General features: G+C 58.8%; 1 protein-coding gene across 4 annotated transcripts in view; it reads left to right on the plus strand.

Annotated features, from left to right (window-relative positions):
* The first annotated feature begins 2,115 nt into the window (after window positions 1-2,115).
* Window positions 2,116-24,422, plus strand: part of RGS10 (regulator of G protein signaling 10) — a 49,693-nt gene continuing 27,386 nt past the window's right edge. The window contains exons 1-3 of one of the 4 annotated variants that reach the window (XM_055119160.1): window positions 2,116-2,280; window positions 17,174-17,292; window positions 18,523-18,609. In XM_055119160.1, the coding sequence (XP_054975135.1) occupies window positions 2,232-2,280; window positions 17,174-17,292; window positions 18,523-18,609 (255 nt within the window). In that variant the 5' untranslated portion in view covers window positions 2,116-2,231. Of the gene's footprint in view, window positions 2,281-9,017; window positions 9,169-10,378; window positions 10,573-17,173; window positions 17,293-18,522; window positions 18,610-24,422 lie in introns of those variants that run through there. The other 3 variants (XM_055119162.1, XM_004611888.2, XM_055119161.1) reach the window with 3 other exon arrangements.

The following is a 24,422-nucleotide window of genomic DNA, read 5'->3' on the forward strand; positions in this document are numbered from 1 at the left end:
GTGAGTGTGCGTTTGTGTGTATGTGTGCGTTCCTGTGCATCATGTGTACATGTGTGTGTGTGTGTGTGTGTGTGTGTGTGTGTGTTTCTCCTGAAAACTAGCTTTTAGGTGGCTGGAGCGATAGCACAGCGGGTAGGGCGTTTGCCTTGCATGCGACCAACCAGGGTTGGAATCCCAACATCCCATATGGTCCCCTGAGCATCGCCAGGGGTAATTCCTGAGTGCATGAGCCAGGAGTGACCCCTGTGCATCACCGGCTATGACCCCAAAAAGAAAAAATAAAAGAAACAAAACTAGCTTTTGCCTCTTTCGGAAAATTCTATAGTCTTTTAATGCCCCCCCAACAAAAATTTCAAATTTATGCACAGTTGAGCTGAAACACAGGTCCTTTCCTGGTATTTACTATCTGATGTGCTCAAGGGAGAGTAAAAGTCATTTGAAGCTGTTCTTCCTTCCTAGACTGGGAGGTGGGGTGTACAGATTCATGAGCAACCCAGGGGGATTCGGGACACAGAGGTGGACCTGACTTTCAGCTCTGCACCGCCCCCGCCCCCCCCTGCATCTGCTGCCCCCAGCACCCGGTATTGGGCTTGTTTGCATGTGGATTGCTCTCAGTGCGTTCCGGATTGTTATGAGAACGGAGCGACCTCGTTTGGATTACACTGCCCGGGTTTAGGAGTCCTGGGCAATGGACGGGGTGTGGGAAACCGCTACAGAAGTCTGGAGGTCCAGGGTACAGGCGTGGAAGCGCCAGCCCCGAGGAGGTGCGGGTAACACTCTAGCGTTCCTCCGGCTTGGGATGAGGCACCCCTGTTCCCCGTGCCATGGTCTCCACCCCAAGCGGCCCGTTGCCACCCTTGTCAGTTTCAGGAGCCAGAAAAAAAAAAAAAACCTGCAGCCCACGGGGGCGGGGGCGGGTAGGGCCAGAGCTCAGGAAAAAGTTTGAGAAGTCAAGGGAAGGCGCGGGCCGAGGGGGCCGAGGGGGCCGAGGGGCCAGCAGGCTGGAGAAGGGGTGGGAGTGGAGGGGGGAAGGCGAAACGGGGGAACAGCGGAACGGGAAGCTCAGAATAGAAGAGATCAAAGAAAGTGCCAACTAGTGAGAACGCTGAGAAAGGGTGGGTGGAGGGGGCCGGCGACGGGCCCGGCTTAGAAAAATAGCAATTAGTACAGCTAAAAATAAAGCCCAATTTAGAGACAAAGCCAGATACACAAGGAGAAAAATAAGGCTCGCCACAAAGAATCCCTCGCGACCCAAACGCTCAGGAGAAGCAGGCTGCCGCACACCCACCCCCGTGCCAGGGCCGCTTGGCAGAAGAAAAGCGAGTCGGGGGCCCGCGAGGCTGCGGGCAGGTGACGGGGGACCGCGGCGGGGCCGGGCGCGGCGCGCTGCGTGGCCGCGGTGGCCGTCGGCGCAGGGGCGCAGGGCGGAGAGGCCCCGCCGGGAGGCGCGCCACGTGTCCCCAAAGTTAGAGACGGTTTCCACCCCGCCCCCCGCCCCCGACCCCCAGGAGGTGCTGCAGGTGTGCGGCACCCCAAGGCCCCGGGGCACCGGGCGCCGGGCTCCCGCGCGCGCCTCGCCAGGGGGCGCCCACCCGCTCCGGCTCGGCGGGCTCCGGGCGCTGCCAGCGCGGCGGGGTGCGGCGGCGACGCCCTGGCCGGGGCGGGCAGGCCCTGCGCCCCCATCCCGGGCGCGGGGAGGCGGGGGAGCCCGGAGACGGGGCGGTGGGAGGGGGTGCTGCTGCGTCCCGCGGGTCTCTACAGCGGACGGTGACCCCCCCCCGGCCAGTCGCCCCGCCGAGGCCGGGGATGCCCGCGGCGCCGTGTCCAGCTCCCGGGGGCTGCGGGCTGCAAGCTGGACCCCGGGAGGTGGATGGAGTTGGGGGGCGTGAGCCCCCGGGAGGCTGCGTGGGGAAGCCCCGTGGGGTCCCCCAGGGCTCTCCGAGCGCCCGGGGGAGGTGCGGAAGGCCCAGGCGGTGCGGGGGCGTCCCCCCTTCCCGGGCGCGGGTCCGCCCTCCCGGGGGCGGCGTTGGCGGGGTTCGCCCGGGCCCCCCGCGCGCGGGCAGGCAGGCGCCCCGAACGCGCCACGCGGCGCGGGGCCGGAGGGGGCGGCGCGCGGGGCCGGGCGCGGCGGGGCGGCGCCGAGCCGGCTCCTCCCCCGGCGGCCGCAGCCTCCTCGCCTTCCTCCCGCTCCTGCGCGGCTGCTCCTCCTTCCTCCCCGGGCGTCCGCGGCGATGTTCAACCGCGCCGTGAGCCGGCTGAGCAGGAAGCGGCCGCCGTCAGGTAAGCGGCCCCGCGACCGCGCGGGCCGGGGCTCGGGGCGCCCCGCGGGGCTGCCCGGAGCCTCACGGGCCCGCCCGCTGCCCCCGTCCAGGGCATCCTGCCCTCCCGCCCGCTCTCGGGCGCGGCTCCGCGCGGCCGCCCCGACAGGAGCCCCCCTACCCCACCCCGGCCGGCTGCTCCCCCCACACCGCGCGCGCGCGCGCGCCCCTGCGCTCCCCAGTCGGGGCCACGGCGCGGGAGCCTCCGCCGGGGAAGGAAGTTTGGAGGAAAAGGGGAAACCGCGGCGGTTGTCTTTGCAGTGATGGTCTGGGAGAGACCCAAACTTTGGAGATGGCGTGGGCTGGACGCTCCGAAAGCAGAGGGCGCGCCTGCCCTCCCCGCCACAGAGCCTGTTCCCCGGGTTGCGGACGCCCGGCTGCGCGCGCGCCTTCGACGGGGCGGCCGGGCACCGGCAGGCCGGACTCGGGGCCGGTGGAGACGCGTGGAGACGGGTACCCCGAGGTCCGGGCTGCCTTGACACAGGTTCAGCTCGGCTGCCTCTGTGGATCCACCTGCAGCCACGGAGCGGGGCCGTGGGAGGGGCCCGCGCACCCGCGGGCGGAAGATACCAGCTCCCGACGCCGACCCTCTGACACCTTTTGCGCAGCGTGGTGGGACAGCTGCGTCCCTCTGAGCACGGGCGTGTGCACGGGGGCTTGGGGTTCGGTGAATCCTTCACCCCACAGCGCTGCGCCTGCACAGCAGGGGAAGCCGCTCGCTGTGAGGCAGCTGGTCCCAGCCGCAGCTGGAGAATCCCCCGGGTTCGGAGACGCGGGCTCCCCGCAGCTGCCAATTCTGCGCACGCTGGTCCCTGTCTTGCGCACCTCCTAACTCATTTTTATGTGGTGAAGAGTGTGGATGGGATCTGGGGCGGGGGGGGCCTGCGTGGGGAACCCCACGATGGAGCGTCTCTGTGAGTTGTTTGGGGGCGCAGCTGCAAAATGGGAAAGGTAAGGACTGGCTCTCTGCTCTGGCTCTTTGCTCGGTGGTGGTAAACGGCCGGTTTGTTTCCCATCTGTCAAGTTGCGCAAATCACGTCAGGTCCCCTGAGCCCCAGCGAGGGAGGAGCTCAGCCCCCACACCAGAAGGACTCCCGGGGGTCATTAGGAAGAGCTGCTGCAGATGGTGGTCGCGGCGGCCCAGTGTCCTGGCCATGCACACACCTTCCCAGGGTCCTGGCTACTCAGCCTCACTTCTCCTTCTTGCGGGCTAATCCCAGCCCTGCAGAATCCCCGTAGGAGCCTGGACTCGGCCAAGCCACTGGGTCCCATCCAAGCGGTATCACTCAGTGACCTTGGCCGAGCTGACTTGACCTCCGAGGCAATTGCTAAATGGTTAGGAAATTCGGGAACTAGTTACAGAGCCATAGGTAGCTTGCGAGTGACTATGGCAGGATGGAGACAACGGAGGCCGGCTAGTGTTATATATGATCCGTGTTTCTGGGGAAGCTGGTGCCCGGCTCTGCGGTGTGTCCGGTTCCCCATGTGTAAAGTGGATTTCCTGGGCTTGCGGATTAAATGCACTTTAAGTTTAATGAAGTCCCGAGCACAGCACCAACACACATGGCGAGCTCCTGCAAGGTGTCTGTTGTCTGTTACGGGGATGCCATGAGCAGACTTGGCTAGTTTGGGGGCTTGAAGTCTTCCACGTAGAACAAGTGGGCTTGAGGGGGATTCTTGTTTTTGGGGTGCTGTTTGGGGTTGGTTCGGGTCTTGCCCTCCAGTCACCAACTTGCTTAGTGATTGGTTGAAATCACAAAGGTCGAAAGTCAACCCCCTAACGGACAAATGTCCCTGAAGAAAGGACAAACAAGCAGCAGATGATAGAAGGAAGCAAAGGGGTGTGGGCCTGGAGGCCACTGAGTCCAGCCTAGTGACCACGGGACCCTGTACTGAATTTCTTTTCTTCTTCGGCATTGAAAAAAATTTGTCTTTGGACATCACTGGAGGTGCTCAGGGCTCCTTCTCGACTCTGCACTCAGGGATCGTCCTGATGGGCCCAGCTGGGGTGCTGGACACGGAACTCTGGTCAGCTGCATGCAAGCCAAACGCCCCACCTGCTATCCTGCCTCTCGGCCCCGGGATTCCTTTTCTTAAAGAGGCTCTCTAGATCGCAGAAGGTCAGGCTGACAGAAGCTGGGTTTGTGCAGTGGGGACCTGCTTGGAGCTGGCCGGATGCCGCCTCCCTGAAGCGTCTGCTTGAGACGGTCTCAGCTCTTCAGGGTTATCGGGAAGCCGAGGGCTGGAGTACTTGCCCGAGTCCCGTGGTTCCTAGTGAGCCGCCTTTATTCTTCCGGAGGTTTCTCAGTGTTCAGGAACCCCCAAGGTGGGGAGAGGACGGTTGAAGGGGCTTCATCAGATGCAGCTTTTCAGAGCCCCCCACCCCCTCCTCACACACCTGCCGGCTCGGCCTTGGGGACCGAGGTGGTAGGAAGAGGATGGTGGTTTGTTTTTGGTTTTGATTTGGTGTGTTCTCGGTACCGGTGTTCAGGGCTTCCTCTTGGCTCTCTGCTCAGGAATCATTATCGGCGGTGCTCTGGGGTATATGGGTGCCCGGGGTTGAACCCAGGTTAGCCTCGTGCAAGGCAAGTGCCCTACCCACTGTGCTCTCTCTCTGGCCCCCAAGGTGGTGCCTTTCCGAGGATTTGATTATGAATCTTATTCCTTGAAGTGTGAAGGGCCAAGAAGGCTCGGTGCCACCCCCACCTGCACTGCTGATGGCAGCTGCTGGCGAGAGGAGTAAAGCCACAGCCTGTACCACGTAAAGCCTCTGTGCCCGGCGGCCACCACTCTGCCCCTTTCGGCAAGCAGTGACCTCCAGAAGGGTCTTGTGTGTTGGGACAGTGCTCCACATGGAGTGATGCCTTTCAGCTGGAGCAGCGGTACAGTGGTTAGGGCACTGGCCTTGCGTGCGGCTGTGGCTGTGATAGTGGTCCAGATCCAGGTTACCTGAGCACGTCTAGGAGTCACCTCTGAGCACAGATCAGGAGTTCCCTGCTGAGAACAGAGTCGGGAGTCCCCCTGAGCACAGAGTCAAGAGTCCTTCCTGGGGCTGGAGAGATAGCACAGTGGGTAGGGCGTTTGCCTTGCACACGGCCGACCTGGGTTCAAATCCCAGCATCCCATATGGTCCCCTGAGCACGGCCAGGGGTAATTCCTGAGTGCAAAGCCAGGAGTAACACCTGTGCATCGCCAGGTGTGACCCAAAAAGCAAAAAAAAAAAAAAAAAAAAGAGTCCTTCCTGAGCGCCACCACTCTTGCGTTGGGAAACTGAGAGATGATCAGAAGGTGCTGTTGCTTAGTTGTTGTGGGATGGAGGAAGGAGGGAGGGGGGAAGGGGAGAGAGACGCACAGACAGGGGTGTGGAGATGGGCGTCCTGCCGGCTTCTCAGGACTTGGGTGGGAGGCCTGGGGCTGGCCTGCTCGGGAGCAGAGCTGTCCCGGGGGAGATGCAGCGGACAGGGCTGCGGGGCCGGAACCAGGAGGCCCTGGGGCAAGGCTGAGGACAGCCTGGGCTGAGGGGCACAGGGGGCGATGTCCAGCTCTGAGGGGAGAGGGGGCAGCCGGGCAGCGGGACTGGGAGGGAGGGAGCCCCGGGAGGGGTCCTGAGCTCCTCACGGAGGCCTTGAGAGAGGAGAACTTGTTTGGAGGGAAGTGGGTCCCCGGAAGCCTGTGGGGCTGTTTCGCTCCAGGAGACTCCCCTGAAAGTGCTTATCAGGCAGCACAGCACTGCTGTCACGGCTCCGAGGGCGGTGCGGGGGCGGGGGGCCGCCAGCCTGGCCGCTGCAGGGCACAGCTATCTGGGGGAAGCAGGAAAACCGATGAGCATAAATTTAGTGCAGTTTACACCATCTGCCCCGTGCCCAGCTGGGCGCCACCAGGGCATGACTCGACCCGGGCTGGGGGGGAAACTACCCCGGCAGCTTGAAGAAATGGCCCAGCCACAGCCCTGCCTCAGTTTCCAGAGTTCCTCTTTCCTTTTCTTTGACCACACCCCGCTGTGCTCAGGGATCCCTCCTGGTGGTTCCCGGGGACCGTCTGTGGTCCGGGGGATCGACCCCGGGGCGCAGGGTTGCATGCAAGGCACCGGCCCACCCTGCCCCACTCCAGCCCCGGAGGGCCGGACTCAGCGGGGACGTGTGTGGGGGCTGTGTGGGCAGTGGGGGCGTCTGGGCGGAGGGCGCCCCCGGGCCTGCAGCCCTGCCGGTGGTGTCTGCAGAGGGAGTTTCCCAGGAAGCTGGCAGCCAGGGTTCAAGCCAAGACGTTACGTGGCTCTGAGGACCGATTTGGAAATTAAAGCTTGAGCACAGCCACACGTCCGGCCCCGTCCCAGGGGCTTGTGGGATCCTGACAGCAGGGAGGCTGCAGGGGGGCAGGGGTGGGGGCTGAGGGCAGGCAGAGATGTTCCCCTCTGGAACTCTTTTTTTTTCTTTGCTTTTTGGGTCACACCCGGCGATGCCCAGGGGTTACTCCTGGCTCTGCACTCAGGAATCACCCCTGGTGGTGCTCAGGGGACCATGTGGGATGCTGGGAATCAAACCCGGATCGGCCGCGTGCAAGGCAAACGCCCTCCCCGCTGTACTATCACTCCAGCCCCTAGACAAGCATTTTTACAGTGTTCTGATTCATAATTCTGAAGGCTGCTTTTTTCAAATGAGTTTTAAGGGCCAAAGAGAGAGATGCTAGTAGTTCCAGAACTTGCCTTGCGTGTGGCTGTCCTGGTTTGATCTCTAGCGTGTGGTCCCCTGAGCACTGCCAGGAGTAACCCCTGGATTACTGGTTGGGTATGACCCACAATTTTATTTTTTAATTTTTTTATTTTTTTTGCTATTTGGGTCACACCCAGCGATGCCCAGGGGTTACTCCTGGCTCTGCACTCAGGCATTAGCCCTGGTGGTGCTCAGGGGACCATATGGGATGCTGGGATTCGAACCCGGGTTGGCCGGGTGCAAGGCAGACGCCCTCCCCGCTGTGCTATCGCTCCAGCCACACCCCCCCCCCCCCCCCGGTAACTTTGAATGGATGTGATTGTAGTGTTGGGCCTCCACACCCCAGAGGCTCAGGAGATAGTGTGAGCGGTAGAACGCAGGCTGCAGAGGTGAGGTGCTGATTTTGATGCCCGGCACCCCGTGCCCCCCTCCCCCCCCGTGACTGCCCCTCCACGCATTGCATATCTGCTGTGGTCTAACTCTTGCCACAGCTCCCTGGGGGGTCACGCTGCTCCCTGGCCCTCTTGCTTCTTGCCCGGCGACTGCGGCCTGTGGACAGACAGTCCCGGTAGCGGGTCTCAGGTTGAGGCTCATGGGCAAGAAGGCCCTGGTCATTGCTGGTCTCACCCTTCCTTCCCCTCCACTCCCCCTCCCCTTCTCTCCCTCCCCTTTCCCGCTCCTCCCCTCCTCTTCCCTCCCCTCCTCTTCCCTCCCCTTCCCTCCCCTCCCCTTTCTTTCCTTCCCCTCCCCTTTGCTTACATTCCTTTTCCTTCCCCTTCCCTCTCTTCCTCTCCCCTCTTCACCTCCCATCCCCTCCCCTCTTCACCTCCCCTTCCCTTCCCTTCCTTTCCCTCCTCTCCTCTGCCCTCCCCTGCCCTCCCCTGCCCTCCCCTGCCTCCCCTCCCCTTCCCTTTCCCTTCTGTTCCCTTCCCTCCTCTCCCCTCCTTTCCTTTTCTTTCCTCTCCTCCTCCCTCCCCTCCCCTTCCCTTCCCTCCCCTCCCCTCCCCTTCCCTTCTGTTCCCTTCCCTCCTCTCCCCTCCTTTCCTTTTCTTTCCTCTCCTCCTCCTCCTCCCTTCCCTTCCCTCCCTCTCCCCCCTTCAGCTGTACCACCTCCAGGGAACCCCAGCTCCTCCACATTCCTGCTACTTCTTTTGAAAAAGCAAAGGTTGTTTTGTTTTTTTTTTCCACGAGGGCAGGGGGCACACACGTTGAGGCACGCCTGGAGAACTCTGTGCTCCCCTGGTGCTTGGGAGACCACGCAGTGCTGGACTCAAAGGAGCTTGGCCAGGCAAGCACCTGACCCGCTGCACTGCCTCTCCAGCCCAGAGCAAGGGGACTCAGCGCTGGTGCCTCAGTTTCCTCATCTGTAAAATGAGCCGATGATGGACTCAGTGCCGGTGCTTGCTGGGAAGCCGAGGAAGGTTCCGCTCTGTACATGCGTCTTTTCTTTGGATCTGGGCGGGGGCGCGCCCCGCGGCCTCACTCTGGGGCTGCTCTCAGCTGGTCTGGGTTGCCCCGGGCCCTCGGAGCGATGCTGCACCCCAGCCTTTTGGGTTTTCTCCATCCCTGTGTCTTCTCGCTGTCGTCCCCCTCACTGTCCCCCAGTCTGTCAGGAAGCAGCGACCCATCTGGGCCTGCCAGAGCCGCCTCCCGCCCCACTTGCCCTGCCACCTGGCTGCCCGCTGTGCCTCACCTGCAGATGCCCGGGGCGGCCCCCGACAGCCCGTGTGCAGACGACACCTTGGGGTGCAGTGAAACAAGGGTGCCCGCACCCTGCCGAGCGGGGGAGGGGAGGGGACACGTGGTGAGGAATAGGGTGCCCTGGGGCTCTGCGAGCGCAGGACAGCAGGGCAGGGTCTCACCCCCTACACCCCGGGGGCCCCCGAGTAGTTTTATTCCTGCCAAGAACGCGGGGGCTCTCCGAAGCAGCCGTCGCTTCCTTCCCCCCGGGGGGAAACTGGAAACCAGTGGCCATCTGGCGTTTCGGCCACTCGAAAGAGGATGTTGGGGCTTGTTTTGCCTTCGGACCCGAGTGCTCACGAGCCCCGCAGCCCTGGCCTGTCTGGAGAAAGCAGCCATGAGACGGCCGCGGAGCCGGGGGGCTGTGTGGAGCGCTGCAGGTGAACCCCCGGGCATGGAGCGTAAGGAGGAGCCCCCACCCCTTGGGAGGGGTGCACAGTTTGCTTGCTTGCCTTCTAGCGGGGCAGCGGTGGGGCCGAGCTGGAGCCAGTGGGGAGTGTCCCTGGAAGGCCGAGGGGCCACAGACCCCATGTGGGCATGGCCCAGAGGCGATGCTGATTTTGAGCCGAGCTGACCCACCCCCAGCCCTTTCCATGAGGGCACTTGTGTGGATTTCGACTTTTTCATTCTTCCCTCGGGTTTCCTGCTCCAGACAGTCCAGGAAAATCTCCCCGTGAGGGGCCAGCCTGCCTGCAGCCCGGCGCGCAGAAGCTCCACGCTGCAACCCGTAAACACCCCGGGCAGATTTGGATAGCGCCTTTCCGTGACCCACTTTCTCCGGAGCCGGGCCCAAAGCGTCGCTTGCACAAAGTGACTTTTTCTGCTGCTAAGTTCGGATGGGTGGCTGACTCTCTTCCTCCTGCCATTCTTTCCCTCTCCCTCCCACCGTCTCTTTCTTTTTTCCCGTCTGTTTCTCTGTCTTTCTCCCTCTTTTTCTTTTTTTTTTTATTCTGCCTCTGTCTCCCTCCCTCTCTTTCTTGTCTGTCTCTCTTCCTCTCTTTTTTTCTCGCTCCCTCCCTCCCTTTCTTTCTTTTTTTGTTTTTCCTGTCTCTCTGTCTGTCTCTTCCAACCTCCCCCTCTTTCTTTCTTTTTCTAAATATATGTGCTGTGTTTGATGTGGCCCAGGTGATGGGGGGGGGGTGTCGCCTGTGTTTTGTGGGGTGCGTACTCCTCCGGAGAATTTTAAAGGAGTCTGGTGTGGGTGTTGGTGTGTGTCGTGCTGAATCAGCGTCGACTTCCGGGGGACGCATCTGTGCCTCCTGTTTAGTTTGTTTTCTTTCTCTACTTGGGTCTTGGGGTCTCTCCGGACAGTGTTTGGGGGACTGTGCCGGGCCGGGCATCCATCCTGGCTTGGCTGTGTGCACGGCCAGCACCTCCCCCCGCTGTGCTGTCTCTCTGGCCTGTTGTTTGTGCTCTTGAGAGGGCTCTGAGGTTTGGGGGGTCCTGAAGGCAGACCTTCAGCGATGTAAATGCCAGAGCGGCGAGGACCTGGAGTGCAGATAATTCTGAAAGGCGGTTTGCAGGGGCAGGCCGGCCGGGCGCGCACACACTGCGCGGACGCCCTGTAGGGACCAGGCCGTGGGCACCGAGCGCTGCAGGCGGGTTGGGAACGTGGATGTCCAAGAACTGGGCGTCTGGAGAAGTCTCCGATAGGCCTGACATCATCGCATCAATAAATAATGCGGCCGGGCCGTAATCTGCTGCGAGCAGCCAGCCGCGGCCATCTGTGCGCGAGGCTGAGCCGGGCACGGGGATAATGGCTTTTGGCTTTCACGGAGCCCAGAAACCGCAGGGAGCGGCCTCAGGTAAGCCGAGAGGGGCTGAGCACTGTGCGCGCGCGGATGGCGCAGTCCCCAGAGTCTGGGTCTGCGTGGACCAGACCCGCCCGGCGATTCCGCCCTCCCCCGGCAGGCGCTGGCTTCCTCCTGGACAGGCCGCGTCCTGGCCGCCGGGCGGGCAATCACAGCACACAGCCGAAGAGGCCGGCCGTGCCTCAGGAGCTAAGCCCCTGGCCTCAGTTTCCCCATCGGCCAAATGAAGAGGGTGATTTAACCCCTCAGGGTCACCCGGAGCCAGGTGGCTTGGCCTGCATCAAGGCGCCAGGCCAAGCCCAGCACCTTGTCAGCGGCTCCCAGTGCTGTGATTTTTAGCGCAGGACAGACTCCTGGAAGAGGCGTTTATTGAGCAGCGGGAGTTAGGGCCGGGGGCTAGGCCCACTGTGAGCGTGCGGCCTCTTGTGCCCGACCCAGATTTTATTCCCGGTACCACGTGGTTGGTATCACCGGGGCCAGGTCTGGACTCCGGAGCTTTTCTGGGTCCCAGCAGACGTGCCCGGAAGCCCCCAGCACCTCCAGGCTGCTGGGACAGCAGTGCTCCCACAGACCCTTGCGGTGTGCCCAGAGCCTGGTTGGCCAAGCTTGAGGACCCCTTGGAAGATCCCTCCCCAAAGAAAAAAAGTGCCTGGGGGGCTGGAGTGATAGCACAGCGGGTAGGGCAGTTTGCCTTGCACGCGGCCGACCGGGGTTCGATTCCCAGCATCCCATAGGGTCCCTCAGCACTGCCAGGAGTAATTCCTGAGTGCAGAGCCAGGAGTAACCCCTGTGCATCGCTGGGTGAGACCCGAAAAGCAAAAAAAAAGAAAAAAAGTGCCTGAAAAAAATCCTCTAGAATTTTTTAGAGGAACCAGAGGGGGAGATCAAAGTTGTTTATCTATTTTAAATTTTTTAAATTAATTAATTAATTAATTGCTTATTTTGGCCACACAGGGCAGTGCTCCAGGGTCACTCCTGGCTCTGCACTCAGGCATCACTCCTGGCGGTGCTCGGGGGATCCTATGGGATGCCGGGGAGATCAAACTCAGGATGGGCGTGTGCGGGGTGAGTGCCCGCCCCGCTGTGCTATTGCTCTGGTCCCTGTGTTTTTAATTTCTTTAGTGGCACAAGCGTTTTGCGACGGAACTAAACAACAGGGAAAATAAACAGGGCTGAACGAAACGGAGACACAGGTCACCCACAGCTCCTGACAAGCTGCGGGGGTGCTGGCAGAGCCATGGGGGACACGCTCGCCTTCTGTCCCTCCCCGTGCTCGGAACCTGCTTTCCTGTCCCGCCCATCACATGTGGTTTCTATGGGGAGGGCAGTGCTCAGGGGTCACGCCCAGCTGCACGCTTGGGAGGTTGCTCTCAGCAGAGCTCAGGGGACCCTGTGGTGCTGGGAACCAAACCAGGATCTCCTACCTGCAAGGCAAGTGTCCGAACCCCGACATTATCTCTCCGACCCCAAGGTTAAGTTGGTTTTTTTTTTTGGGTCACACCCAGCGATGCTCAGGGGTTACTCCTGGCTTTGCACTCAGGAATTGCTCCTGGAAGTGCTTGGGGGACCCTATGGGATGCCGGGGATCAAACCCGGGTCGGCCGAGTGCAAGGCAAACGCCCTACCCGCTGTGCTATCGCTCCGGCCCCAGTTTTTTTTTTTTTTTTTGCTTTTTGGGTCACACCCGGTGATGCACAGGGGTCACTCCTGGCTCATGCACTCAGGAATTACTCCTGGCCGTGCTCGGGGGACCCTATGGGATGCTGGGATTCGAACCCGGGTTGGCCTCGTGCAAGGCAAATGTCCTACCCGCTGTGCTATCGCTCCAGCCCCCAAGGTTAAGTTCTGAAGTTGGTTTCTATCACTCCCGCCATCCCTGTGGTATGGACTCAAAGGGAACTGAAATGATTCGGAAGCTCGTTCCTGCACGGGAACAGTGGGCGTGTCCTGAGCCGTGTCTAGTGCTGGGCGGTGTGGGTGGTGTGGGCAGTGTGGCTCTGGGCCTGGGCCCTCGGAGGTGGGGGATACGGCTGGGAGAAGAGACATTCGACATGTTGGCGTTTTCAAGCACGGTTCCATCCAGATCTGTCTCCACGGCTACCCGGCAAGGATTAAGAACACAGATGCTGGGAGCAGCGCTGTCACTGTGGGGAGGGCCCTTTCCCTGCATGTGGCCGACCTGGGTTCGGTCCCTGGCACTTGCAGATGGTTCCCCAAGCCCCGTCAGGAGTGACCTCAGGGTGCAGAGTCAGGAGGGAGCCCTGCGCACCGCTGGGGGTGGCCCAAAAACAAAAAAAAAGAAGAAAAAAAAAGTAAAGGGAAAAAACCGTGTACTCGAGACTCCGATGACCAAAGTGCAGCCCAGTGGCTGGAGTGCTGAGCCCGTCTTCCGCTATATTATGCTCCGTCAAAGGGGACAGAGCTGACTGGGGTTGGGGGCAGGGCAGCACAGGGGTTGCTCCTGGCGCTGCTCGGATCGGACCGGGTGGCTGCGTGCACGGGGAGCACCTGAACCTCCGGGCAGTCGCTCAGGCCCAGTGACCGGGTGTTGAGTGTGAATCTTTTTGTCCTCATGGCAGCTGGCAGAGGAATCCTCGAGCAGCGTGACCTGCGGCTGGAGGGGGGCTGGTGACGGGGGAGAGTGGGTCCCTGCGCCAGGGGGCTGAGGGGCTGCTTTGTTCTGCGTGCTTTGGGGTCCGTGGGAATCCACCGGCCATGTTTATGTGCAGGGCTGGGTGGCAGTGAACCCCGAGTGTGGTTTGGTTCACTGTGGAAAGTCAGGAGTTGGGGCTGGAGCGATAGCACAGCGGGGAGGGCGTTTGCCTCGCACGCGGCTGACCCAGGTTCGATTCCCAGCATCCCATATGGTGCCCCAAGCACCGCCAGGGGTAATTCCTGAGTGCAGAGCCAGGAGTAACGCCTGAGCATTGCCGGGTGTGACCCTCAAAAACAAGCACTGTAGCACTGCCGTCCCATTGTTCACCGATTTGCTGGAGTGGGCACCAGTAATGTCTCCATTGTGAGACTTGTTGTTACTGTTTGTGGCATATGAATACACCACTGGTAGCTTGCCAGGCTCTGCCAGGCAGACAGGATACTCTCGGTAGCTTGCTGGGCTCGCCGAGAGGGACGGGAGAATTGAACCCAGGTCGGCCGAGTGCAAGGCAAAAACGCCCTACCCACTGTGCTATCGCTCCAATCTGACCCAAAAAAGAAAAAAAAAGAGAGTGAGAAAGTCAAGAGTTGGGGGCGCTGTCGCTGTCCAACTGAGGCTCAAATGGGTTGTTTCTGTTGGTTGTTTTGGGGTCACCTGTGGCTGTGCTCGGGGCTTACTTCTGACTCTGGGATCTCTTCAGGGCCAGACGTGGTGCCGGGGATCAAACCCGGGTGCACTCTGCCTTCACATCTCTGGCCTCCAGGGTTCTGCGGCCGCCAGGGGAAACTGCAGCCACCATGGGTGGGTGGCCCCGGGCCCCTGTGCCCCTCTCCCCTGCAGCCTCTGTTTCAGGTCTGCCAGGAAAACCGAGTCTGGGGTCCCACTGTGAGCCTTGGGGACAGAGGGAGGATTAGTCATGATGAGCTCTGAAGCAGAAATCTCTTTACTGTGCTTGGGGTACACCTGTCACTATTTGGGGAATACTTCCGAGTCTGTGCCTGGGGGGGGGGTCACTCCAGCAGTGTTTAGGGGATCACGCGGTGCCACGTGTAAGGGAAGAGCCTTGATTTCACCACCTCTCTCGCTCCAGCCGTCCTCACGGTGTGATCTCTGAATTCGACGTCTCAAGTTGGCCATTTCAGCATCGGCCAGTTTTTTGTCTTTTGTTTTTTGTCATTGTTGTTACACCCAGTGATGCTGTGGGGGCCAGTCCTGCCTCTGCCTGCAGGAAGTACTCCTGATGTCATTGTATGACTGAAACCCAGTCATGAGCCACTCTGTAACTCTATAGCTCACTGTGATTCAATTACAAAATCAAATCAAATCAAATCCTCCTGGTGTTGCTCAGGGGACCGTATGGGATGGCAGCCACCAACCTGGCTTGGCACGTGCAGGGCAAGTGTTTCACCTGCTGCACTCATCCCTCCAGCCCATCGCTGGCCAGTTTTATCTCCGTGAACGAAAGCGTGGCTTTGAGATGCCTCCCGTTAGTGGACCGTCGGGGGGAGTTGTCTTGGCTGTGAAAACGACATCCCTGGCGTCCCCATCCTCTGCCTTGCTCTCGTGGCTTCTGGTCGAGCTTTGTCTAGCCCAAGGCTAGAGGGTGTCTGAAATCCAGGTGTCCTCCGGGATGCCAGAGGAATGAGTGTGTGTGCCGACCCCGAGAAGACCCCACAAACCCGCGGTGCTGTTACTAAGTCCCACCCTGCCTCCCACACCATTCCTGGCTACCGGCACTTGGGGCTTTTTGCAACAGTTAATATTGACAAGATTCATTCATTCTTTTGAAGTGATCTTCTTGGCTGATTTCTTCATTGAAAGCTCATTTCTCTCCTAGACTAAAACTTTTCCAGAAAGGAAAAGAAATGGAAACATGTCTTTACTTTGGAGCAAAAAAAGGCAACAAAGAAAGTATAAAAATAGTTCACTGGCGGGAGCAGTTCTGTTAGGGAGGGCAGAGAGGAACCAAGGTTTCTTTTATTTCTTTTATTTTTTTGCTTTTTGGGTCACACCTGGCGGTGCACAGGGGTTACTCCTGGCTCTGCACTCAGGAATTACTCCTAGCGGTGCTCAGGGGACCATATGGGATGCTGGGAATTGAACCTGGGTCGGCCACGTGCAAGGCAAACGCCCTACCCGCTGTGCTATCGCTCCAGCCCCTCTTTTATTTTTTTATTTTAAAAAATATGTTCACGATGATTTATTACATTCAATATTCCAACACCAATCCCACCACCATGGCACCTTTCTACCACCATTATTTCCAATTTTCCCAACCACCACTCAAGCCAACCCCAAATTGCAGGTCCTAAATCACTGTCACTGTCATCCCGTTGCTCATCGATTTGTTTGAGCGGGCACCAGTAATGTCTCCATTGTGAGACTTGTTGTTACTGTTTTTGGCATATCGAATATGCCATGGGTAGCTTGCCAGGCTCTGCTGTGCGGGCGAGATGCTCTCAGTAGCTTGCCGGGCTCTCTGAGAGGGACGGAGGAATCAAACCCGGGTCGGCTTCGTGCAGGCCAAACACCCTACCCATTGTGCTATTGCTCCAGCCCACAGGCCCTAAATAATTTATTTTATATTACTTATTATGAATAATTCTCTAAAAATTATCAAAAAGGTTTCCGGTGCTGGAATGATAGTACAGTGGGTCGGGCTTTTACCTTGAATATGGCCACCCTGGGTTCGATTCCCAGCATCCCATATGGTCCCCCGAGCACCGCCAGGAGTAATTCCTGAGTGCAGAGCCAGGAGTAACCCCTGAGCATTGCCGGGTGTGACCCAAAAAAAAGGGAAAGAAAATATTTCCTTAGAAGAAAGATTGTGAAGGTTGGTCTATCTCACCCCGGAGCCAGGAAGCCCTCGTGTAAGAGATTCTTGACACTTAACAGGGTAAGCCTATGTGGAAACATGGTTTCGGGAGTCCCCCTGCTGTGTTCCTGCAGGAGAGATGGGCACTTTGCTTCGTTTCTACCCAAGAGCATCACCCATGATCACCCATTTCTAGCTGGCAAACGAGGTTTTAAATCTGGCCCATGTGGCCTGGTCGTGTGGTTTGTCCCCAAGTGTTATGGGGGATGGTACTTTGGTACTTCCCCCGGGAGCAAAGGAGTTTCTCCGGTTTCTTCAGCTATGTTTTTGGCCCGTGTTCTTTTAGCCCCAAACACTTAAGTTGTTTTGAGCAACAAAAGATTGGGAAAATAGGGGTGCAGACGTCTTCAGACGTGCAGACTCGGGGACGGGCTGTTGGGGGCAGGAGTGCAAGTCCTGTCCACCCCCAAGGGCTCATTTTGCTCAGGATGGACTTGCTGGCATTTGCTTTGACTCTTGAAGACACTTCACCAACACAGCCTTTCCCTGGTGCCCAAGTGGCACTGCCCCAGATGTCGCACCTGTGGGGGTGTTTCTATTCCCGGCGTCATTGGTGTGGGTCCCCCCAGGAAGCGAGCTGCCTGCTGGAGAGAGAGATAAGGCTGGAGTTCAGCGGTGAGGGCCGGAGGTATGAGACGGGGCCGCTGAGTCAGGCTTCCTGGGAGGAGGACTTGGGTGAGCCCAGGACTTCCTGTGAGTTGACCAGTGGACAGTGGGTGGGGAAGGCCGCAGGTCCCTTCCTTGCTCTGAGCCTCAGTTTCCCCACCTGTGAAAGGAAGAGCCTGCCTGCTTCTCAAGGGGGCTTGGGGGCTGGAGTGGGCTTCTGGTGCAAGGTCACGCGTAGCTCCTGGCCTGTGACTCACGGTAACTAGCACAGTGATGGGGGGGCTTCAGGGGCCTGATGGGGGGCTGTGGGGACGTCCTCTGCAGGTATCTGTGGGTTGGGGTCGCTCCCAGTGCTGATGGGGCCCCTGGGCACGTGCCTGGGGCTCCCGCCTGCCATGCTCTCTGCGTGCCCAAGTGTCTTCTCTGGGGGCGTGCTCAGGCTCCGCCTTGCCTTGCAGACATCCACGACAGTGATGGGGGCTCGAGCAGCAGCAACCAGAACCCCAGGAGCACAGCCAAGTGGGCGGCCTCCCTGGAGAACCTGCTGGAAGACCCAGAAGGCGTGAAGAGATTCCGGGTTTGCCTTATTCATTCATTGTCCAGGATGGATGCAGTGCGCGCGCACGTGTGTGTGTGTGTGTGTGTCTGTGTGTGTGTCTGTGTCTGTGTATGTGTGTGTGTGTGTGTGTGTGTGTGTGCCCATGTGCATGCACTTAAAACACAAAACCACTTTTCCAACTTGAACGAATAAAATCTTCTGTAGCCCTGGTCTGGCCCCCAGGGGCATGCACAGACTGTTTTGGGCATTTTTTGGGGGGAGGGGGCTGGTACCTCCCAAGTGATGCTCAGGGGCACCCAGTGGCCCCCTCCTGGAAATAAAACGAAGGCTGGATCACCCCAGGATGCAGTGTCAGGGTGCTGGGACCATCTCTGTGGTGTTTGGGATTGTTTGGGATTCTTCTGAGTGGGCTGGGGCAGGGGGAGTGATGGGGAAGAGTCCCCCACTGTGCCCCGGGAGGCGCCGTGTGGACCCACGTGCTAGGAAGGGGCTCAGGTGTCTGTGCGTCTGGGCAGATGATTAGTAGAACAGTGGCAGTAGCCGCAAAGCCAGCCGAGCTCCCAGAGCAGAGCTGACAGGGCGGAAGCGTCCAGACAGCCTGGCAGGCGTATTTCAGCTTCCAGAACCCCGGTGTCAGGGACCACGTGTGCATTTCAGGAATGCTTGGCATTGGCCTGCGAGTGCCACCTTCGTGCAGGGCAGACTGTGATAGCCCGTGGGCTCCCGGTCCCGGCCATTGCCACAGAGAGGGCCAGTGGGGCAGGCCGCTGGCCAGTGGCCCGGCACAGAGTAGCTGACTGTGTCACGGCCCCCATCATCCACCCAATGGAAACACCTCCAACTTAAAATAGTTCTCCTCCCGCGTTTGTAGACATGCATAATATATTTTCTTTCCTTTTGTTTAAAAAAATATGGGTCTGATTTTGGAGGAATGTACTTTTTGTTTAAAAACTGTCTGGAAGGAACTCATAAATCTTCCATTTTAATTTACTTTTTGGTAATTTATTGTCAGCTGTGAATTGTGAGCAGAGTCATGTGCTTTATTGTGACTCTTTTTACAGTGTGAAAGCCAAGTGCAAATGCTCAGGAAATTCTCAGGTTAATGCTAAACATGCCCCTCGATTTCGGCCTGGGAACCTGTATTCAGCCCAGGGTCAACGTTTTCTTCCATCCTTGAAGGGGATGTTTGATTGGTTTTATTGTTTTTGAAGGGGACTGTTGATGTTTTTCTATTCTTTTTATCCTTAGGAATTTTTGAAGAAGGAATTCAGTGAAGAAAATGTTTTATTTTGGCTAGCATGTGAAGATTTTAAGAAAACACAGGATAAAAAGCAGGTATTTCTACTTACTATTCTTTTTGTTTTGGGGCACAGCCCAGCGGTGCTCAGGGCTTACTCCTGGCTCTGTACTCAGTGCTCACTCCTGGTGGTACTCAGGGGATCATATGCAGTGCTGGGGACTGAACCCTGCAAGGAAAGTGCGCACCTTTGTACTATCTCTTGGACCCCGAAAGGCAGATATTTCCGTGGATCCTTTTGTTGTTGATTATTTTCTTCCTTTAGAAACTGTCAGCTGTATTTCCAATAGATTTTGAAATTGCCCTAAAAAGGTCAGATCTATGATGGAATTTGGGGGCAGGGGATTTGGATCACCCCTGGGGTGCTCACCGTTTACTCCTGGCTCTGTGCTTAGGGATCACTCCTGGTGGGCTGGGGAGAATGATATGGGGTTCGACCAGGGTTTGAACCCAGGTCAGCCGCTTGCAAGACAAGAGCCTTGCTCATTGCACTATTTCTCTGTAATGGATTTGGGGGCAGGATGGATCCTTCCGGACCTCGACGTGGTGCCCTAGTCATAATTCCAAGGAGTATGGCAATCCATCTTAATTTTATCTTTATTTTATATTTTTGTTTCGGTTTGGAGGGCAGTGCGTAGGGTTTATTTCTGGCTCTGTGCTCAGGATCACTCCTGGTAGGGCTCAGGGGACCGTATAAGGTACCGGGGGGTCGAACCCAGGTCGGCCACACGCAAGGCAAGCTCCCTGTGGGTTATCCCCTCTCTTAGACTTTGGGTCACACCTAGGGATGCTCAGGGGGTTACTGCTCCTGGCTCTGCACTCCCACCGGTGCTCGGGGCACCCTATGGGATGTGGGGGATCGAGCCCGGGTTGGCCACATGCAAAGCAAACGCCCTCCCCGCTGTACTACCCCCCTGGCCCTGGGAACCTGTTTTTAGAGGGAGTCCTTCTGCTGGACAGACATGTAGTGGAGGATGGGCAGTGTATGTCATTCGGCACTCACGGGGTCTGAGCCCTTTACCATGAAGAAGTTCCAAGCCCATGTCCCCCAGAGCCCGGCGCCACGGCGTCGGGTAAGATTGCCAGGGAATGATGATGCTCCGTGCTGGGAGCTCAGAGTTACTGATCTGCCGTGGGAGGCAGGCCCACCTGCAGGACGGCCCAGGCTGGCCCGGAGGTGCCGCCCACGGGCAGGAGGAGGACGTGTCCTGTGGCTCCCAGCTGGGTGGTGAGGGCGGAGGCCTGGGGTGACGGCGTGCTTCCCGGAGGCTCCTAGCTAGTGTTCACGGTGCCACTCCGAGTGCATGAGGGAGGCTCAGAGATGGGGCTGCAGGTGGGGGTGAGGGCGGGGGGCTGGCCTGGGCTGCCTGCAGCGACCACACTAGGGGCTCTTCGGCCCTCTGGCCTCACTCTGCTTTGGTCTCCTCGTCCTCGGCATTGCCCAATGTGGCTTCACCCCAGAACCCCGGCTGAGTCTCCCCCCTGCTCAGCCCCGTGCCGCGGTGTCCCGGAGGAGCTGACATCCGTACTCATTTTTGGGCGAAACCGTCTGATTCTACAGATGTTAAAGCTCATTTTTTCAAACCTGTCAGACCCGCCCAGGCAAAGCAAACACGTCTCACACAGAGCACCGGTCCCCGGCAGCCGGGGGGGCCCCGGGGCCGCACGGGGCTGCATTTGCTGACTGCGGCTCGGAAAATGAGCCTCATGGGGTTTATTCTAAGCCCCAGCACACTCCCCCCCAACCCCCGCCAGCCCTGCCCCTCGAGAGGAAGCGGGATGGGGGGGGAAGGGGATGCTTCCGTCACCCACTTCCTGTCTGCAGGGGTGAGCATGGTTGGGAGAGGGGGTCCCTCTGGCCGCTTCTCCCGGGTGCAGAGTTCTCCTGGCCTTGAGCCTTGGGCAGTGTCTTCTCTCCCCGTCCATCTGACCCGTCCTCCTGGTGGGCGGGAATCTGCCGGCAGGTGGGAGCTGACTCTGGAGAAGGGAGGCTGGACCTTCCGGGGTCCTCATGCCCCTCGGCCACCTTTGGCCCGAAGCTTCAGCTGCCCCCCACCCCTTAATGCTAGACTCTTGCTTGACGGCTCCTTCCAACTACCCGTAAGACCCCAGCTCTGGGTCCAGCAGGTGGACGGATGACCATCCTCAGCCTTCATTGGGGCGTGGTGGGGATGAGCAGGCCCTCAGGATGCCCCCCCCCGAGGCCCCCTGCATTGTGTAGATCAGAAGGTGGACGCCCTGGACCCAGTGGCCTTGGGGGTGCCCCTGTTGTGTTGGGGGGGGGCGTCAGTTCAGTCAAGTTCCTTCTTGATGGATGCTACCGGGGATCAAACCCAGGTCGGCCCGGGTTTGGGCTACACCGGCTCAGAGTCAGGCCCGGGGCCCTTTTGAGGTGTCTGGGGGTGAGGACTCGGGGCCGAGAGCTGAGCAGCTCCGGGGGCACAGCCTCGAGAGGGGAAGCGGCCCCTGGCTGGTCTCTGCAGGGCCGGGAGCTGAGTTTAGAAACGGGAAGTGTGAGCGGCCAGGAGCGGGTGCCGGGAAGGGCCCGGGGGAAGTGAGCCTGAGCCGACACCTGACGTGGAGGAGGGGCGGGGGAATCTTCTGGAAGAGGGATCCGAAGAGGGAATTTTCTTTTTAGTGGGGTGCCTGGCTCAAGCGGGATCCCAGGGGGTGCAGGAGGAGAGCACTGTCCACGTGGGCAGTATTTGAAGCTGGGGCAGTGGGGCGCAGCTGGGAGGTGTCCGGAGCCGAGGTCGCAGCTGCTGGCTGTGTAGACCGTCAGGATTCCACCCCGGGCTCCGACAACAGTGCACCAGGGCAGGGGAACCTGAGAGGAAGCTCTCAACCATCTTTTAGTTGAGGGCGGAAGGAAGGGGAAGAGAAAGGGGTGGGGGGGAGGAAGGGGGAGAAGGGAGGCCTCGGGGAGGGGCAGCCTGCTCTGCAGCCAGAGCGCCTTCTCGGGGTCTGTTCCCGCAGAAAACTGGCCGAGGGTTTATCTCTCCACGGAACTAGGGCTGTGGTGGGGTCAAACGCACACTTGCCCCTGTCGTTTTATTTTATTTATTTCCTTTGTTGGGCCACACCCCCAGCAGTGCTCTGAGGAGCGCGTGGTGCCAGGGCTGAAACCCCGGGCTCCCACATACGATTTTTTACACTGCAGCCGCTAGGCCACTTGCCCCTCCTGCCACCGCTTTCAAGCCCGCTGGTTTGTCCAACCAACCCCCCACTCCCCATTTATTTGTTTGATTTGGAGCCATACCCGGTGGTGCTCAGGGCTGACTCCCGGCTCTGCTCAGGAATCACTCCCCGCGGGGCTCAGGGAACCATACTGCTGGGGATGGGACCCAGGCTGGCCACGTGCAAGGCCAGGGCCCTTCCCTGCCACCCTGTCACTCCGTCCTGGTTTTCCCTCTTTGCCCCTGGATCCTCAGCCGCTTTCTGCCCACAGCACTCCCACCTGCCCTGGTGCCTCTTGCGTCTGTCCATTTGGTTTACGTTTCTGAGTGGCTAGTTGGCTGAGCTTGGTCCTGAGGTGGAAGGTTGCTCGTTTCCTGCCCCCGGCACCCAGCACAAGGCCCGACTTCAGGGCCCTTCACGTCTCCTCCTTGCTCTGCCCTGCGGTACCTGCCCTGGGGCTGTGTCCACCGCCTGTCCACTCGGAGCCTTGTCCAGGAAAGTGAGCCTTCATTTGGGAATATCTGACACTCTGCACTCTTGGTGGGCTGGGGGGGTGGCTTGGGACCCCCCTGCTCACAGGGGTGTCTGAAGTTGATCTCCTTTCCTGAGACCACTAGCCGCTGCCTTTCTACGTGTGGCTGTGAATGTTTCTATCCAGGGCCTCCCACCCAAGAACTCACCCAGGAGATTGGTCTGTTTTCTAAAACAAATCCTGTTTAGAGATTTTGATCTAAAAATGTGTCTCTTCTGTGGGAGACTGTATCACTAACTTAGGAGATCTTAGACAGGTTCCCTCAGGGTGTTTGTTCTTTGACTTCACCTGAATTCTTCTACCCATCCATCCATCAACAGCTTATCTATGCGCCTGCCCTCCTCCATCATTCCGTCCCCTCCCTCCATTATTCACCAGTACCGACCCTTCTGTCACCCACCTGTCCGGTCATTCATTCACCATCTTTAGTGTCTGTACTCCCCATCCATCCATGTTTATACACACGTATCACCCATCTGCCTGTATCCTGCACCACCCACGCATCTGCCCATCTCTCTGCTCATCCACTCACCCACTCACCCATCCATCCATCCATCCATCCTGCGCCCGTTTGTTACGTGCTCAGGATTAAAATGGACAGGGCAGTTTGTTCAGCGTTGTAAAGGCCAAACCAAGAGCTGAAGTGGGGAAGTGGGGTGTAGTTCAGGGTTTCTAATAATCATAGCCCTGGAGCACTGTCATCCTGTTGTTCATCCATTTGCTCACGCGGGCACCAGTCACGTCTCCATGGTGAGACTTGTTGTGACTGTTTTTGGCCTATCGAATATGCCACGGGGGAGCTTGCCAGGCTCTGCCGTGTGGGTGGGATACTCTCTGGAACTTGCCGGGCTCTCTGAGAGAGATGGAGGAATCGAACCCGGGTGGGCTGCATGCAAGGCAAGGGCCCTCCCCACTGTCCTGTCACTCCCGTCCTGTTCCCTCCCTCCCTGCTGTGCTGTACAATGTATATTTTTTTAATTTTAAAAAATTGAATCAGTGAGATACACATTTACAAAGCTGTTCATAATTGGGTTTCAGTCATATAATGTGCAACACCCGCCCCTTCCCCAGTGTACGTTTCCCTCCACCAACGTCCCCAGTTTCCCTCCCAACCTCCCCCTCATACTGCCTGCATCTATGGTAGGCACCCCCTCTCTTGCTCTCTCTCTCTCTCTCTCTCTCTCTCTCTCTCTCTCTCTCTCTCTCTCTCTCTCTCTCTCTCTCCCTCTTTCTCTCTCCTCCCACCCCCTAGCTTGGCCTTTCCATGTGGACTTGGCGAGGTTCGGGCCAGATACCCATCTGAGCTCACTCTGGCCCTGCCTGTCTCTCTGAGATGTCATCTCCTCACTCCCTCCGATGTTGCACCCATGTCCCCACTGCCTCCTGTGCTTTTGTGACTGAACCTTGTTCGGTAGTTGCCACTGGACTCAGGGTGCCGAGCTGTCTTCCTGCGCCGTTGTTCTGCGTTAGTTCCCCGACTCTTCTGCTAGTGCTTCGAAAAGCTTCTTCCTCCAGGGGCAGCTCTGGCCCAGGGCTCCCAGATTGTGCCTGTGGTTCAGCTTCCCCAGGGTCCCCCGGGAACCAGCCCTTCCCTTTGCCGCCTCCCGCCTTGGGTCCTCCATCCCCTGCCACCCCTCTCTCATTTGGGTGGGGCACAGGCAGAAAGAGCTATTAGAGGGGCTGGAGTGATAGCACAGCGGGTAGGGCGTTTGCCTTGCACGCGGCCTACCCAGGTTCGATTCCCAGCATCCCATAGGGTCCCCTGAGTACCGCCAGGAGTAATTCCTGAGTGCAGAGCCAGGAGTAACCCCTGTGCATTGCTGGGTGTGACCCAAAAAGCAAAAATAAGTAAATGAATAAATAACTATATAAATAAAAAGCTATTTGGGAAGGAGGACATGGCCAGGGGAGTCTGAAAGCTCTTCCTGAGTGAGATTTCTTTTTTCCTTCCTACTACCTCTCCTGCTTCTCTGATAATCGGGTAGGATATAGAATTCCAGGCTAGAGCGTTCTCAGAATCTTGAAGATGTCGTCCCGCTGCCTTCTGTTAGCCTTTTAGATGCAACTTGTTTTGTTTTCTTTGGGGGCTGCCCTGGACAGTGCTCAGGGCTTCCTCCTGACTCTGTGCTCAGGGGTCACTCC

This window comes from Sorex araneus, chromosome 11 (assembly GCF_027595985.1).
Source record: "Sorex araneus isolate mSorAra2 chromosome 11, mSorAra2.pri, whole genome shotgun sequence".
NCBI lineage: Eukaryota > Metazoa > Chordata > Mammalia > Eulipotyphla > Soricidae > Sorex > Sorex araneus.